Raw genomic sequence first — 17,787 nt, 5'->3', positions numbered from 1 at the left:
TAGACAGGTCAGAAATAGCAGAGAGTTAAGATAGACAGGTAAGATATAAATAGCAGAGAGTTAATTAAGATAGACAGGTCAGAAATAGTAGAGAGTTAAGATAGAAAGGTCAGAAATAGTAGAGAGTTAAGATAGACAGGTCAGAAATAGTAGAGAGTTAAGATAGACAGGTCAGATAGAAATAGCAGAGAGTTAAGGTAGACAGGTCAGATAGAAATAGCAGAGAGTTAAGATAGACAGGTCAGAAATAGTAGAGAGTTAAGATAGACAGGTCAGATAGAAATAGCAGAGAGTTAAGGTAGACAGGTCAGATAGAAATAGCAGAGAGTTAACCTCTATGGGCTAGGGGGCAGCTGTTAGGGCTAGGGGGCAGCATTTGCACGTCTGGATAAAAAAAATTTACCCGATTTAATCTGGTTACTAATCCTACCCAGTAACTAGAATATGCATATACTTATTATATATGGATAGAAAACACTCTAAAGTTTCTAAAACTGTTTGAATGGTGTCTGTGAGTATAACAGAACTCATTTGGCAGGCAAAACCCTGAGACATTTTCTGACAGGAAGTGGATACCTGATGTGTTGTATTACCTTTAAACCTATCCCATTGAAAAACACAGGGGCTGAGGAATATTTTGGCACTTCCTATTGCTTCCACTAGATGTCACCAGCCTTTACAAAGTGTTTTGAGTCTTCTGGAGGGAGATCTGACCGAACAAGAGCCATGGAACGATGATGTCCCATTAGACACCTGGCGCGCGAGTTCATGTTGGGTACCCTCGTTCCAATACGTTATAAAAGAGTATGCATTCGTCCACCTTGAATATTATTCATGTTCTGGTTAAAAAAGGCCCTAATGATTTATGCTATACAACGTTTGACATGTTTGAACGAACGTAAATATATTTTTTCCCCTCGTTCATGACGAGAAGTCCGGCTGGCTTAGATCATGTGCTAACAAGACGGAGATTTTTGGACATAAATGATGAGCTTTTTTGAACAAAACTACATTCGTTATGGACCTGTGATACCTGGAAGTGACATCTGATGAAGAGAATCAAAGGTAATGGATTATTTACATAGTATTTTCGATTTTAGATCTTCCCAACATGACGTCTAGTCTGTATCGCAACGCGTATTTTTCTGGGCGCAGTGCTCAGATTATTGCAAAGTGTGATTTCCCAGTAAGGTTATTTTTAAATCTGGCAAGTTGATTGCGTTCAAGAGATGTAAATCTATAATTCTTTAAATGACAATATAATATTTTACCAATGTTTTCTAATTTTAATTAAAGTGGTTGTTCCACTGGATATTATAGGTGAATGCACCAATTTGTAAGTCGCTCTGGATAAGAGCGTCTGCTAAATGACTAAAATGTAAAAAAAAAAAAATGTAAAAATGTTAATTATTTAATTTGTGACGCTGACTTGACTGCCGGTTATTGGAGGGAAACGATTTCCTCAACATCAATGCCATAGTAAAACGCTGTTTTTGGATATAAATATGAACTTGATAGAACTAAAAATGCATGCATTGTCTAACATAATGTCCTAGGAGTGTCATCTGATGGAGATTGTAAAAGGTTAGTGCATCATTTTAGCTGGTTTTATGGTTTTGGTTTTGGTTACCCCGAATTGACAAAACATTACACACAACTCTTGTAAATGTACTGTCCTAACATACTCTAAATTTATGCTTTCGCCGTAAAACCTTTTTGAAATCGTAAAACGTGGTTAGATTAAGGAGATGTTTATCTTTCAAAGGGTGTAAAATAGTTGTATGTTTGAAAAATTTGAATTTTGACATTTATTTGGATTCAAATTTGCCGTTCTTGAAATGCACCTGCTGTTGATGGAGTGCACCACCGGTGGCACGCTAGCGTCCCACCTAGCCCATAGAGGTTAATCTAACCACACTGTCCGATTTCAAAAAGTCTTTAAAACGAAAGCAAAACATTAGATTATGTCAGCAGAGTACCCAGCCAGAAATAATCAGACACCCATTTTTCAAGCTAGCATATAATGTCACATAAACCCAAACCACAGCTAAATGTAGCACTAACCTTTGATGATCTTCATCAGATGACAACCCCAGGACATTATGTTATACAATACATGCATGTTTTGTTCAATCAAGTTCATATTTATATCAAAAACCAGCTTTTTACATTAGCATGTGACTAGCATGTGACTAGCATTCCCACCGAACACTGCCGGTGAATTTACTAAATTACTCACGATAAACGTTCACAAAAAGCATAACAATTATTTTAAGAATATTAGATACAGACCTCCTCTATGCACTCGATATGTCCGATTTTAAAATAGGTTTTCGGTGAAAGCACATATTGCATTATTCTCAGTAGATAGCCCGGCATCACAGGGCTAGCTATTTAGACACCCAGCAAGTTTAGCACTCATCAAAGTCAGATTTACTATAAGAAAAATGTTATTACCTTTGCTGTCTTCGTCAGAATGCACTCCCAGGACTTCTACTTCAATAACAAATGTTGGTTTGGTCCAAAATAATCCATCGTTATATCCAAACAGCGGCGTTTTGTTTGTGCGTTCAAGACACTATCCGAAAGGATAAATAAGGGTGACGAGCATGGCACAATTCGTGACAAAAAAATTCTAAATATTCCATTACCGTACTTCGAAGCATGTCAACCGCAGTTTAAAATCAATTTTTATGCAATAGTTCTCATAAAAAAGCGATAATATTCCGACCGGGAATCTGCGTTTAGGTAAACAGACAAAAGAAAAGAAAGCATTCGGTCGACTCGGGCACGCGCCTAAGCCCATAGTACTCTGAGCGGCCACTTGCCAAAAGCGATAAACTGTTTCAGCCAGAGCCTGCCTCGATATCGTTCAGCTTTTTCCCGGGCTCTGAGAGCCTATGGGAGCCGTGGGAAGTGTCACGTTATTGCAAAGATCCTCAGTCTTCAATAAAAAGAGCCAAGATGAAACACAACTTCTCAGACAGGCAACTTCCTGCATGGAATCTTCTCAGGTTTTGGCCTGCCATATGAGTTCTGTTATACTCACAGACACCATTCAAACAGTTTTAGAAACTTTAGGGTGTATTCTATCCAAAGCCAATAATTATATGCATATTCTAGTTACTGGGCAGGAGTAATAACCAGATTAAATCGGGTATGTTTTTTATCTGGCTGTGTCAAAAATGCTTGCCTTTAAAATGCTGTGAAATAGTCATATGTTTTGAAAAATTGAAGTTTTTGTATTTTTGAGGAATTTGTAATTCGCGCCACGCCTATCATTGGATATTGGAGCAGGTTTTCCGCTAGCGGAACGTCTAGATGTAAGAGGTTAAACTCACAGACTCGGTCCGGGAGGTTCGTGACTGACCTGTTCCCCGCACAAAGACTCCTTCCTGAGGAGGATGGCGATATATATAGATAGACGGTTTATCCCAAAATGTGTAGCTATAGCTTCCCCCCCTTTACCCATCTGACCAGGGCCAGCCTCCCGAAAACAGGGAAGTGGTCGGATGAGGCTGAAGCGGTATTCAGGCGCCTAAAGGAAGCCCTGTGCTCCCATCTGATTCTCATGACACCCGATTTACAGGTACCGATGCTGGTGCAGACGGACGCGACAAGGGACTAGAGGCCGTCCTGTCCCAGGGACACCCCATCATGTTTAAGCCAAAAGCTGGTACCACGAGAAAATAAATACTCGGTTCTCGAGAAAGAGTGTCTAGCGGTGAAGTAAGTGTTACCTGTTGTGCACCCACTTCACCCTGGTCACGGAACATGCTCCCCTGGTCTGGATGGCCAGGGGAAGGGACACAAACTATCGGGTCACCAGGTGGTTTTTGTCCCTTCAATGCTTCTATTTTTCTGTTCTGCACAAGTCAGGGGTGAAGCATGGGAATGCGGACGGACGTGCCAGGTCTCGACGGGTCCTCCGACCAGGACAAAATTGAGGCTGATTGAGGCTGGTGAGTAATCAAGGGGCTGATTGCTCACCAGCCGTAGAAGGCCCATAAAGCCTTCTAGAACCAAGGGGATCTGCTAGAACTATCCCAGAGGAGACAGCGTTCCCCGGAGCCCAGACCCACTGGCTCCAGGTCATCTATAAGTCTATGCTAGGTAAAGCTCCGCCTTATCTCAGTTCACTGGTCACGATAACAACACCCACCCGTAGCACGTGCTCCAGCAGGTATATCTCACTGGTCACCCCCAAAGCCAACACCTCATTTGGCCGCCTTTCCTTCCAGTTCTCTGCTACCAGTGACTGGAACGAATTGCAAAAATCGCTGAAGTTAGAGACTTTTATTTCCCTCACCAACTTTAAATATCAGCTACCTGAGCTGCTAACCAGTCGCTGCAGCTGTACATAGTCCATCTGTAAATTGCCCACCCAATCTACCTACCTCATCCCCATACTGTTTTTATTTTATTTACTTTTCTGCTCTTTGGCACACCAGTATTTCTACTTGCACATCATCATCTGCTCATTTATCACTCCAGTGTTAATCTGATAAATTGTAATTATTCGCTCCTATGGCCTATTTATTGCCTACCTCCTCATGCCATTTGCACACACTGTATATAGACTTTATTTTTTTTCTACTGTGTCATTGACTTGTTTATTGTGTTATTGGCTTGTTTATTGTTTACTCCATGTGTAACTCTGTGTTGTTGTCTGTGTCTCACTGCTTTGCTTTATCTTGGCCAGGTCGCAGTTGTAAATGAGAACTTGTTCTCATGTTGCCTGCCTGGTTTTAAATAAAGGTGAAATAAAAAATAAATAACACACACAACATTTTTTTTCATCATTTAGCAGATGTTCTTATCCAGAGCAACTTACAGTAGTGAATGCATACATTTCATACATTGTTTTCTCCGTACTGGCCCCCGTGGGAATCGAACCCACAACTCTGGTGTTGCAAACACCATGCTCTACCAACTGAGCCACACAACCACTACGGAATACACACACACACACACACAACCACTACACACAACCACTACACAACACACACACAACCACTACACACACACACACAACCACTACACACAACCACTACACAACACACACACAACCACTACACACACACACACAACCACTACACACAACCACTACACAACACACACACAACCACTACACACAACCACTACACAACACACACACAACCACTACACACAACCACTACACAACACACACACAACCACTACACACAACCACTACACAACACACACACAACCACTACACACAACCACTACACAACACACACACAACCACTACACACAACCACTACACAACACACACACAACCACTACACACAACCACTACACAACACACACACAACCACTACACACAACCACTACACAACACACACACAACCACTACACACAACCACTACACAACACACACACAACCACTACACACAACCACTACACAACACACACACAACCACTACAGAACAACAAACCAGGACCATAATATCAGTCAGCATGTGTGTATGCACTCATCCCTCTCTCTTCCTCCCTAACTTCCCGCTCCCTCCCTCCCTCCCTCCCTCCCTCCCTCCCTCCCTCCCTCCCTCCCTCCCTCCCTCCCTCCCTCCCCCTTCATTCTTCCCTCTCTCTCTCTTCCTCTCTTCCTCCCTTCCTTCCCTCTCTCTGGGGGGTATGTAAGAGGAAACACATTATGTAGTCTTATAGAAGAGTGTGTTGCAGTGTGTAGGATATCCTGTCTGTTTAGCATTCCATACCTCTCCATGGTAAATAAACAGATAAAGCCAAGGCTGTTTATTTTTGTTCCAATGATTATCAGGGAGAGAGAGAATGAAGGAATCCACAAAGGCTCACAGCCAATCAATGAAAGAGAGAGAGAGAGAGTGGAGGGAAACGGGGGGGGGGGGGGGCAGAGAAATTAGAAAACGACAGAGCAATGATGACCCCCCTAAAAAACCACTCAGTTTTGCCATTTGACTGTGTATAAGTGGTCGTTACGGTACACCCCTAAAGCTGTGTTTCACCTGCCCCCCCGTGCATTATTCTTTTCCAGCCCGCCAGAGGGTGCCTTGAATTGGGCGTTACAGCTGTGCTAATAGCGCTGGCTGAGCTATCTGTGGTGCCTTAACCGGACTGCAGCTCGGCCTCAGCCACTGAGATCGGCCGCTCTCCCCGGGTCCTGAAACGCCACTCTGCCTCTGCGTCAGTGAGGGAGCTAAATGCCTCTATGCATACAAATGAAGGAAAGAACACATGGCGCTCTCTCCAGTAGCGCTGCGTAGGGAACAGGCAACGCCACGGTGTTATTTGTGGACCCACGACCAAGGATATATGAATACATTATGCCTCTATATGTCAATCTAAAATAATACGCTTTGAGACAATATATTCTGCCACCTCTATCGATGGACACGTAGATGATCCTAGCATAGGTGCTCTCTTTGAAGGTAAAACAAAAAACAAAAAAACTGTTGATTTCACACTATGCTCAACAGAAGTCCTGGAAAGCCTTGTATACCTTGGAGGAGGTGTAGTTGGTTATCTTTTGTGTTTAGAAACTCCAGAGGCTTGATATGAAAAGCAGGTGTTTGCCTAATTTGGTCATCTGTGTGTTTAGAAACTCCAGAGGTTTTGATGTGAAAGCAGGTGTTTGCTTCATTTGGTGTATTTAGACTTAGCCCGAGAGAACAAACTGACAAATGTAAGTGTCTTGTGACTGAGTGAAGAAACAACTTCCCACACACAGGGCTGGATTAAGGAATCATAAACCCCCCTCCCATTGTTGATGAAAAAAAACCTTTATAACACCATATGAATATTTGCAATGTGGCTACAGTTGAGGCGTTTTAAGTATTTCCACGCATGGGGAAAATTTGTTAGCAGGGTCACACCAAAAAAAAATTTCCTTTTCAAAACACATTTAATGTAAATTCTATGTAATTTACAGTTGAAGTTGGAAGTTTACATACACTCAGGTTGGAGTCATTAAAACTCGTTTTTCAACCACTCCACAAATTTCTTGTTAACAAACTATAGTTTTGGCAAGTCGGTTAGGACGTCTACTTTGTGCATGACACAAGTAATTTGTTTAAAGACAGTATCACAATTCCAGTGTGTCAGAAGTTTACATACACCAAGTTGGCTGAGCCTTTTAACAGCTTGGAAAATTCAAGACAATTATGTCATGGCTTTAGAAGCTTCTGATAGGCTAATTAACATAATTTGAGTCAATTGGAGGTGTACCTGTGGATGTATTTCAAGGCCTACCTTCAAACTCAGTGCCTCTTTGCTTGACATCATGGGAAAATTAAAAGAAATCAGCCAAGACCGCAGAAAAAATTGTAGACCTCCACAAGTCTGGTTCATCCTTGGGAGCAATTTCCAAACGCCTGAAGGTACCACGTTCATCTGTACAAACAATAGTACACAAGTATAAACACCATGGGACCACGCAGCCATCATGCCGCTCAGGAAGGAGACGCTTTCTGTCTGCTAGAGATGAACGTACTTTGGTGCGAAAAGTGCAAATCAATTCCAGAACAACAGCAAAGGACCTTTTGAAGATGCTGGAGGAAACAGTACAAAAGTATCGATATCCAAAGTAAAACGAGTCCTATATCGACATAACCTGAAAGGCCGCTCAGCAAGGAAGAAGCCACTGCTCCAAAACCGCCATAAAAAAAGCCAGACTATGGTTTGCAACTGCACATGGGGACAAATATCATACTTTGTAGAGAAATGTCCTCTGGTCTGATGAAACAAAAACAGAACTGTTTGGCCATAATGACCATTGTTATGTTTGGAGGAAAAAAGGGGGAGTCTTGCAAGCCGAAGAACACCATCCCAACCGTGAAGCACGGGGGTTGCAGCATCATGCTGTGGGGGTGCTTTGCTGCAGGAGGGACTCGTGCACTTCACAAAATAGATGGCATCATGAGGAGGAAAATTATGTGTATATATTGAAGAAACATCTCAAGACATCAGTCAGGAAGTTAAAGCTTGGTCGCAAATGGGTCTTCCAAATGAACAATGACCCCAAGCATACTTCCGAAGTTGTGGTAAAATGAATTAAGGACAACAAAGTCAAGGTATTGGAGTGGCCATCACAAAGCCCTCAATCCTATAAATAATTTGTGGGCAGAACTGGAAAAGCATGTGCGAGCAAGGAGGCCTACAAACGTGACTCAGTTACACCAGCTCTGTCAGGAGGGATGGGCCAAATTTGTGGAAGGCTACCCGAAACATTTGACCCAAGTTAAATCATTTAAAGGCAATGTTACCAAAAACTAATTGAGTGTATGTAAACTTCTGACCCACTGGGAATGCGATGCTAGAAATAAAAGCTGAAATAAATCATTCTCTCTACTATTATTCTGACATTTCACATTCTTTAAAATAAAGTGGTGATCCTAACTGACCTAAAACAGGGAATTTTTACTAGGATTAAATGTCTGAAATTGTGAAAAACTGAGTTTAAATGTATTTGGCTAAAGGTGAATGTAAACTTCCGACTTCAACGGTAGGTGACAGAAGACATTATCTGATTATTTTAATACCACACAAATGACTGAAATAACTGGCTACTCTGACACTGACAAACTGAGATCAATCTGGTCTTAAATTCACACTAACAATAGCCCAGGACAATGAATAGACACACAGATTGTACAATATTAGGAGGCAATATATATATTATAGGCTACTAAATACATTTTAGACATTTAGCAGACACCCTTATCCAGAGCGACTTACAGTAGTGAATGCGTACATTTCATACATTTTTTTTCTCCCCGTACTGGTCCCCCGTGGGAATCGAACCCACGACCCGGGCGTTGCAAACACCAACTGAGCCACACAGGACCTACAATGTTGTGGCACACTGACTCACCTAATGACGAAGATGACGGTGATGGCCGAAGCACTCGTCGTGGCAGTAGCCTGTCTCCAGATGAACTACGTTGAAAAACAGTGCTGCTGTTCCACAAACAAAATGTGGATTTTCTTTTTTTCTATCGGCTTTACAGACAGATTAGTTTTTCTCTTATCAACGGTAAGCATTAGCAGTCATTTGCTTTCCAAACTGTTCATTTTATCCCACAATTATATTTACAAATTTACAAAAGGCAAACAGACATCCGCAACCAACCATACAAACATAACCCATAGATGGCAGTTCCCAATCAGGTCAAGACTGGCAACCATAGAAATATAACCCATAGATGGTAGTTCCCAATCAGGTCAAGACTGGCAACCATAGAAATATAACCTATAGATGGCAGTTCACATTCACGTCAAGACTGGCAACCATAGAAATATAACCCATAGATGGCAGTTCCCAATCAGGTCAAGACTGGCAACCATAGAAATATAACCCATAGATGGCAGTTCCCAGTTCCCCCACGAACCTGGGCCCAAGGGCGTCAGCCCCAGTAAGCCCCTGTATTAATCCAGCACTGTCCACACACACACATACACACACACACTTACACAACGCAAGTGTGTAGTCTATGACAACTTGGGCGTGAATAACTAACAGCACCCCACTGAAAGATGACATCAGAGGTAGCGGTGCTAGCATGAAAACAGAGGCTTCCTGCCCTGCAACCATGAACCCCCATTATGTTACAGCCCGTTGTATCATGGTCAACACACACTGACAGAGCTACTTCAGGATAGCCTAAAGATGAGCTTGATTAACTAACTGTCCCCGGAGACAGGTGTAGGTAAATTCAGAAGAAGACTGAAGCGAGACAAGGATGACAGGTGATGCTCTTGAAGGCAGGCAGCCAGGGCCGTGCGGGCGGCCATGCGGGCGGGCGGGCAGGTGGGTGTATTGGCTTGATTATCTCATGCGGGAGGGGTGTGACCAGTGATTTAATATCGTCAAACTGGCGCGTCAGAACACACAGAGCTGGCTGATCATCATCTGCAATACTTCTGATCATTCTCCCTTGCTTTTTATCTCCTTCCATCTCCTATCCTTCCTCTCTCCCTCCTTCTCTTCTCCCCAGTTCTATCCATCCTCGTTGTTCTATTTAGCCTCTACGGTCCTCTCCTCTCATCCTCCCATTGCTTCCATCCCAGGAATAAATGAATGAAGGTTGATTATCTTATTGAGCCGGGGGTCCGTGGAGAGACCGTGGTATTGAACCGGGGGGTCGTGGAGAGACCGTGGTATTGAACCGGGGGTCTGTGTGGAGACCGTGGTATTGAACCAGGGGTCCGTGGAGGGACCATGGTATTGAACCAGGGGTCCGTGGAGGGACCGTGGTATTGAACCAGGGGTCTGTGGAGAGACCGTGGTATTGAACCAGGGGTCTGTGGAGAGACCGTGGTATTGAACCAGGGGTCTGTGGAGAGACCGTGGTATTGAACCAGGGGTCTGTGGAGAGACCGTGGTATTGAACCAGGGGTCTGTGGAGAGACCGTGGTATTGAACCAGGGGTCCGTGGAGACCGTGGTATTGAACCAGGGGTCTGTGGAGAGACCGTGGTATTGAACCAGGGGTCTGTGGAGAGACCGTGGTATTGAACCAGGGGTCTGTGGAGAGACCGTGGTATTGAACCAGGGGTCCGTGGAGACCGTGGTATTGAACCAGGGGTCTGTGGAGAGACCGTGGTATTGAACCAGGGGTCCGTGGAGACCGTGGTATTGAACCAGGGGTCTGTGGAGAGACCGTGGTATTGAACCAGGGGTCCGTGGAGACCGTGGTATTGAACCAGGGGTCTGTGGAGAGACCGTGGTATTGAACCAGGGGTCTGTGGAGAGACCGTGGTATTGAACCAGGGGTCTGTGGAGAGACCGTGGTATTGAACTAGGGATCCGTGGAGAGACCTTGGTATTGAACCAGGGCCCCTGTGGAGACCGTGGTATTGAACCGGGGGGGGGGGTCTGTGGGGACCGTGGTATTTAACCGGGGGGGAGGTCTGTGGAGACCATGGTATTGAACCGGGGGGGTCTGTAGGGACCGTGGTATTGAACCGGGGGGGGGGGGGTCTGTGGGGACCGTGGTATTGAACCGGGGGTCTGTGGGGACCGTGATATTGAACCGGGGGGGTCCGTAGGGGCCGTGGTATTGAACCGGGGGGGTCTGTGGGGACCGTGGTATTGAACCGGGGGGGGTCCGTAGGGACCGTGGTATTGAACCGGGGGGGTGGGGGGGGGTCTGTGGAGACCGTGGTATTGAACCGGGGGTCTGTGAGGACCGTGGTATTGAACCGGGGGAGTCTGTGGGGACCGTGGTTGTATGCGAGGTAGGATAGAGCACTGCTGCTGTTGACTCGTCTCAATATAAATGAGTGTCAGAAACATTTCAGACCTTGTCATCAAATCACTGCTTTAATCTAACTGTATAAAAGGCCATGGGCAAGAAGAACGGAGCTTTAGAAACAGATGAAGTGAATTGGATGTCAGAAAATCTATAGCTTGGTAAAGACAAAACCGGGCAATATGAATACAGGCCTCTCCAATTGTGTTACAGTCTGCGAAAGGTGTCATGTTGTAAGAAAGCACACAAGGCTTCAGTTCCATCGTCATCACACCGGGGCGGCAGCGTAGCCTAGTGGTTAGAGCTGTTGGACTCGTAACCGGAAGGTTGCCGGAGAGAATCCCTCAGCTGACAAGGTAAAAATCTGTCGTTCTGACCCCTGAACAAGGCAGTTAACCCACTGTTCTTTGGCTGTCATTGGAAATAAGAATTTGTTCTTAACTGACTTGCCTTGTTAAATAAAAATACAAAAATTGACAAAGGCTTCTATCACAGTTGTTTTGACCACGACCAACAGGCTTTTACAAATCAAATCAAATGGGCTTGTCAGGTGCGTCGTAAAAAGTGGACCAAGTCGCAGTGCTCATCATCTTATTTTATTTGGATAAACGTGAACACTTAACAAAAATAACAAACAACGACGAAAACCAATCCTGTAAGGCTACACAGCTATACACGGAACAACTACCCACAAAAACCCATGGAAAAAACACCCCTACTAAATAGGACCTTCAATTAGAGGCAACGTGGAACAGCTGCCTCCAATTGAAGGTCAACCCAATATACTAAACATAGAAATAGAAGACACAGAAAGAACATAGAAATATACTAACATAGAACATTAACCAAAAACCCAAGACATATAAATCAAACACAACCTTGCCACGTCCTGACCATACTATAATAACAAAATGACCCCTCTACTGGTCAGGACGTGGCAGGGATTTTACTGGCTCGGGAAAAATATGTTTACATTGCCAAAGCAAGTGAAATAGATTATAAATAAAAGTGCCATAAGCATCCCATGACATAAGCCTTACAAGTGTTCAACCTATAACTTCAAATACACCAGTAATGGTATTCGTCTTATTTTCTCTCTAATAGTCCAACATTTACATGAGATGTGGGCTGCAAACATACAGGCTGTAGCTCGATACAGAAACCCACTGTCTCCACTTCTGGTGTGATGTGATGTATGGAGAGTGTTAAGCTCTGAGATATATGGAGAGAGTTAGACTCGGTGATGTATGGAGAGAGTTAGTCTCTGTGATGTGATGTATGGAGAGAGTTAGACTCTGTGATGTATAGAGAGAGTTAGACTCTGTGATGTGATGTATAGAGAGAGTTAGACTCTGTGATGTATGGAGAGAGTTAGACTCGGTGATGTGATGTATGGAGAGAGTTAGACTCTGTGATGTATGGAGAGAGTTAGACTCTGTGATGTGATGTATGGAGAGAGTTAGACTCTGTGATGTATGGAGAGAGTTAGACTGTGATGTATGGAGAGAGTTAGACTCGGTGATGTATGGAGAGAGTTAGACTCTGTGATGTATGGAGAGAGTTAGACTCTGTGATGTGATGTATGGAGAGAGTTAGACTGTGTGATGTATGGAGAGAGTAAGGCTCTGTGATGTGATGTATGGAGAGAGTTAGGCTCTGTGATGTATGGAGAGAGTAAGGCTCTGTGATGTGATGTATGGAGAGAGTTAGGCTCTGTGATGTATGGAGAGAGTTAGACCCGGTGATGTATGGAGAGAGTTAGACTCTGTGATGTGATGTATGGAGAGAGTTAGACTCTGTGATGTGATGTATGGAGAGAGTTAGACTGTGTGATGTATGGAGAGAGTTAGGCTCTGTGATGTATGGAGAGAGTTAGACTCTGGTGATGTGATGTATGGAGAGAGTTAGGCTCTGTGATGTATGGAGAGAGTTAGGCTCTGTGATGTATGGAGAGAGTTAGACTCTGTGATGTATGGAGAGAGTTAAGCTCTGTGATGTGATGTATGGAGAGAGTAAGGCTCTGTGCTCTGTAGAGATCTACTAGCCAGTGTAGTGTGAGGCTCTGGTGCCGCTCCATGGGAAGACGTTGTAACTGCTGCTGGTGGCTGGCAACACTACGGGGGAAGGGGGGGAGGGGGAGGGGAGGAGGGGAGGGGAGGAGAGGAGGGGGGGAGGGGAGGAGGATGATAGTCATGATACGGTTTCTTTAGAATAACCTTTTTGAACCGCTTTTGAAGGCCAATATAACACAGTTGAGCTGTCATTCTTGCTATTTTAAAAATACGGTGATATTTTATCATATGAAACACTGCTTTTGGAAATGGGGGGGGGGGGGGCATGGGAATAGGCTGTGTGTCTGTCATTTCCCTTCACTCTTCTCCATTTGAAAAAAAAAGCACTAGAACTATCCATCACTATATAGTCAATCCACATAAAGCAGGAATGTGAAGCATTGGTTTGAGAATCCACCACTTGAAGGTATTGATGGAGAGTAGCCCTCGTTATTCGAAGTGTGTTAATGATGGTGAAGGATCGTAGGGACAAAGCTAGTGTTCTAGCTTGAGGAAAGCTTGAGAAGTGCAAGGGACTGGGTGAGGGGGGGGGGGGGGCTGAAAGCTATCTAGACCTGTGTCATAGAAATACAATAAATAGAATCAATCCTATTCTATGATCTAAGGGATGTGATTACATGCAGAGGAATGTTATCATACACAGCTTAGAAATAAAGCCATCCTTGTCCATTGAGCACCACAGAACATCCACAGGACGTCCACAGAACATCCACAGGACGTCCACAGAACGTCCACAGAACGTCCCCCAGAACATCCACAGAACGTCCCCCAGAACATCCACAGAACATCCCACAGAACATCCCACAGACATCCCACAGAACATCCACAGAACATCCATAGAACATCCCACAGAACATCCACAGAACATCCCACAGACATCCCACAGAACATCCACAGAAGATCCATAGAACATCCCACAGAACATCCACAGAACATCCACAGACATCCCACAGAACATCCACAGAACATCCACAGAACGTCCACAGAACATCCCACAGAACATCCACAGAACGTCCACAGAACATCCCCCAGAACCAGTGGGCAAGGCAACGGTAGCGTGGGCCAAACTGGATCTACGGTGGTAAATTTCGGGGGGGGGGGGGGGGGCATGTTGAAATCCAATCGTAGATAACAAACTAAGGTCAGTGTGCATGTCCCTTAGTCTGTCTCCTCTCTAGACCGGAGCGATTTATATGACAAAGCAAGATTTATGATGATACGATGCAGAACAGGCAGATTTATTGATGAGTACGCTGAAACGGCCATGCAATGCATTAATTATTGTGTTATAAAGACGTGTTGTATAACAACCCACTGTGGAGCATCCCAAAATGGCACCCTATTCACTATATAGTACACTCCTTTTGACCAGAGCCCTATGGCAACCTATTCCCTATATAGTGCACTACTTTAGACCAGAGCCCTATGGAACCCTATTCCCTATATAGTGCACTACTTTAGACCAGAGCCCTATAGCAACCTATTCCATATATAGTGCACTACTTTAGACCAGAGTCCTATGGAACCCAATTCCCTATATATAGTGCACTACTTTAGACCAGAGCCCTATGGCACCCTATTCCCTATATATAGTGCACTACTTTAGACCAGAGCCCTATGGCACCCTATTCCCTATATATAGTGCACTACTTTAGACCAGAGCCCTATGGCACCCTATTCCCTATATATAGTGCACTATACCTTTGACCATAATCTTGGTCACTGGTCAACAGTAGTATAGAGAAGAGGGTGCCATTTTTAGACAAATCTTATATTTAACTGACCGTCTAAACTTCCACCCTACGCTTGCTATCCTTATCTCCCTCTATAAATAGTCTCCGTATCCATAGAATCATGATGCCAAGGCAGGCAGTGGTAAAAACCTGTGGTTGTCATCATGTCATTTCAAATGTCTATTGCAGCTGCACAGTCCACAGCTGTGAACAATGTAGAGGGGTTTGTTGGGAGACTGTTGTCCTGTATGTTCGCTTTAACAAACTGACATGACACAAACTGACATGACACCTGAATAACAGGTTATAACAGGTTATAACAGGCTACCCATCACATCTGACAAAGAAGAGTGAACTATTGTCATCAGATGTGAAGAATAATTTGTTGAATGCCGAGGATAGTTGGGGACACTGTTACCCTATATGTCAACTGTACATATAATTCAACATAAACAGCTATAAATCATAGCTGTACTTGAGTCCATGTCAAATGTAATTGTGTAAATGACCATCCCCCCAAAGCGCACACACACACACACACACATACACACACACACACACACACACACACACACACACACACACACAAACACACACACACACACACACACACACACACACACACACGTCTGGCTTTCGTACCTATACAATAATGTTGAAAGTTTCCTGATAGAATCAGCACCGTGGACAGCTAAGGGACAATAAACCCCATTCATTTTACCTGCGGAGAACGTATAGGCAAAGCAAAGATAAGCATACATACTTTTTCGGCGAAGTAAAACTATCCATGAGAATGTTAAAAAATAAGAGAATGATAAGAAAGGAAAAACCCAATACACATAATTACATCATGACACATATATACACACACACACACACACACACACACACACACACACACACACACACACACGTTTAGCCCGCACTCGCGTAGACCACCTAAACGATTCACTGGCGTCTCAACACCGAATCAAGTCCAACGCCGTGAGAACACCCCCATTCTGACTGACAGTTACACGGTTGGATCTCTTTCCCCCGCCATTATCCCATTCCTTCTTTCCATGAAAAAAAAAATACAAAAAAAATAAATAAAACACACACACATTCGATTAATGAAATGCGGTGCTGCTCATGTCCACAGAACATAGAGTGAGACACCACGGTAGAGCTCGTTGTTCTGAGCATTACACTGTGTCAGAAAAAGACGGAAATCCACCCACACCCACATCATAGGCTAACGGTCCCACTTAGAATGAAAAGGGACATGCACTACGGTCTAAATTGGTAGTTTGGTATTCTGGCAGTGAGCGGGACTAATGTTGCGGCTAGTCTCTCCATCGTTTATTTAAAATATCCAACACGGCGCAGCAGCAGGCAGCAGCAGCAACAGCAGGAGTAGTTATAGGGGGGAAACTTACCTTTAACCGAGGCTGTGGCTGCCAGTAGCCCCATAAACAAGAACAGAACCCGGCTCCAATGGTGCGCTGCTACTCCTGCCTTCATTAGCGCAAAAATCCGTATTCCGTCCACTTTCCTTGGCCCGGTCCTGGTATGCCTGCTAATACATCTGCATTCTGTCCTCCGAACGTACCCGGTAATGTGTCCGGTTCCGTCCCGGTTCGAAGAGGTGGTCATGGCAGGTGTGTGTTTTTTTTTCTTCTTTTTTTCTTTCTCGGGGGCAGCTGGCACGTTTTATTAGACGGGTTTAGAAAGAAGGTTCACTTGGTAGTGGTGTTGGCGCTGAGAGAAATCCCAATGCATCGAGGCTCGGCACCGACAACAGGACTGAACCATGTCATGCGGACCGCGGGGTTAGCAGAATCTATCTCACACCGAGAAGGAGGTGAGGAGAAGAGAAACCCCAGAGCCCACTCAGCCCAGGCGTTGGGGAGGGAGGGAGGGGAGGGGGGGAGAGAGAGAGAAGCAAAGTGATGACTTATCTACCCATGGGGAAACATTCACACACATCTCTCGTCCACTCCAAATGTTAGATTCGATTCGAGAGGATGGATAAAATGAAGAAATCCGTATTTATTTTTTACCCTTTGCCCCATGGGACTAGTGCTGGTGTCGATGACGAGTCTTATTTATTCCCGGTTAACAAGCGGATGTCGATAATCCACATTTCACAGGTCCGTGGAACGCAAGAACGCCGTAGAATAACGGAGACGAATACAGGTTGTCTAAAAAAAAATCCACCAAAACGATCCCTTTTCAAAAGTTCCCAACCCACAAGATATTTGAAATCATTTTGATGATTTAAGAAATGAATGGATAGTGTATTTCCAGTAGCCTAGGCTATTGCAGCCTTCCTAAAGCGGTACAGTATAGTACGCTACTGTCTCTATCTCTGGTGTTAACGCCAAGAGTCGGACTGCAGACCTGCTCCCACTCTCTCTCTCTCTCTCTCTCTCTCTCTCTCTCTCTCTCTCTCTCTCTCTCTCTCCCCCCCCCTCTCTCTCCCCCCCCCCCTCTCTCTCTCTCTCCCCCCCTCTCTCTCTCTATATATATATCTCTCTCTCCCACTCTCTCTCTCCCCCGCTCTCTCTCTCTCCCCCACTCTCTCTCTCTCTATATATCTCTCTCTCTCTCTCTCTCCCACTCTCTCTCTCTCCTCTCTCTCTCTCTCCCACTCTCTCTCTCTCTCTCTCCGTCTGTCCCCCCCCCCACCCACCCACCCTCTCTCTCTCTCTCTCTGGGAATGAGGAATTCCACTTCGCAGCAGTCCAAA

General features: G+C 44.5%; 1 protein-coding gene across 1 annotated transcript in view; it reads right to left on the bottom strand.

Annotated features, from left to right (window-relative positions):
- csmd2 (CUB and Sushi multiple domains 2) overlaps positions 1-17,506 on the bottom strand; it is an 854,766-nt gene extending 837,260 nt beyond the window's left edge. Inside the window, 1 exon segment of the mRNA XM_082961372.1 lies at positions 16,475-17,506. Coding sequence (XP_082817498.1) covers positions 16,475-16,691 — 217 coding nt within the window. The 5' untranslated portion in view covers positions 16,692-17,506.
- Positions 17,507-17,787: the final 281 nt, after the last annotated feature.

The sequence above is a fragment of the Salmo salar genome, chromosome 14, assembly GCF_965601325.2.
Source record: "Salmo salar chromosome 14, fSalSal1, whole genome shotgun sequence".
In the NCBI taxonomy this organism is placed as follows: domain Eukaryota; kingdom Metazoa; phylum Chordata; class Actinopteri; order Salmoniformes; family Salmonidae; genus Salmo; species Salmo salar.
This window is presented reverse-complemented; position numbering and strand designations above follow the sequence as displayed.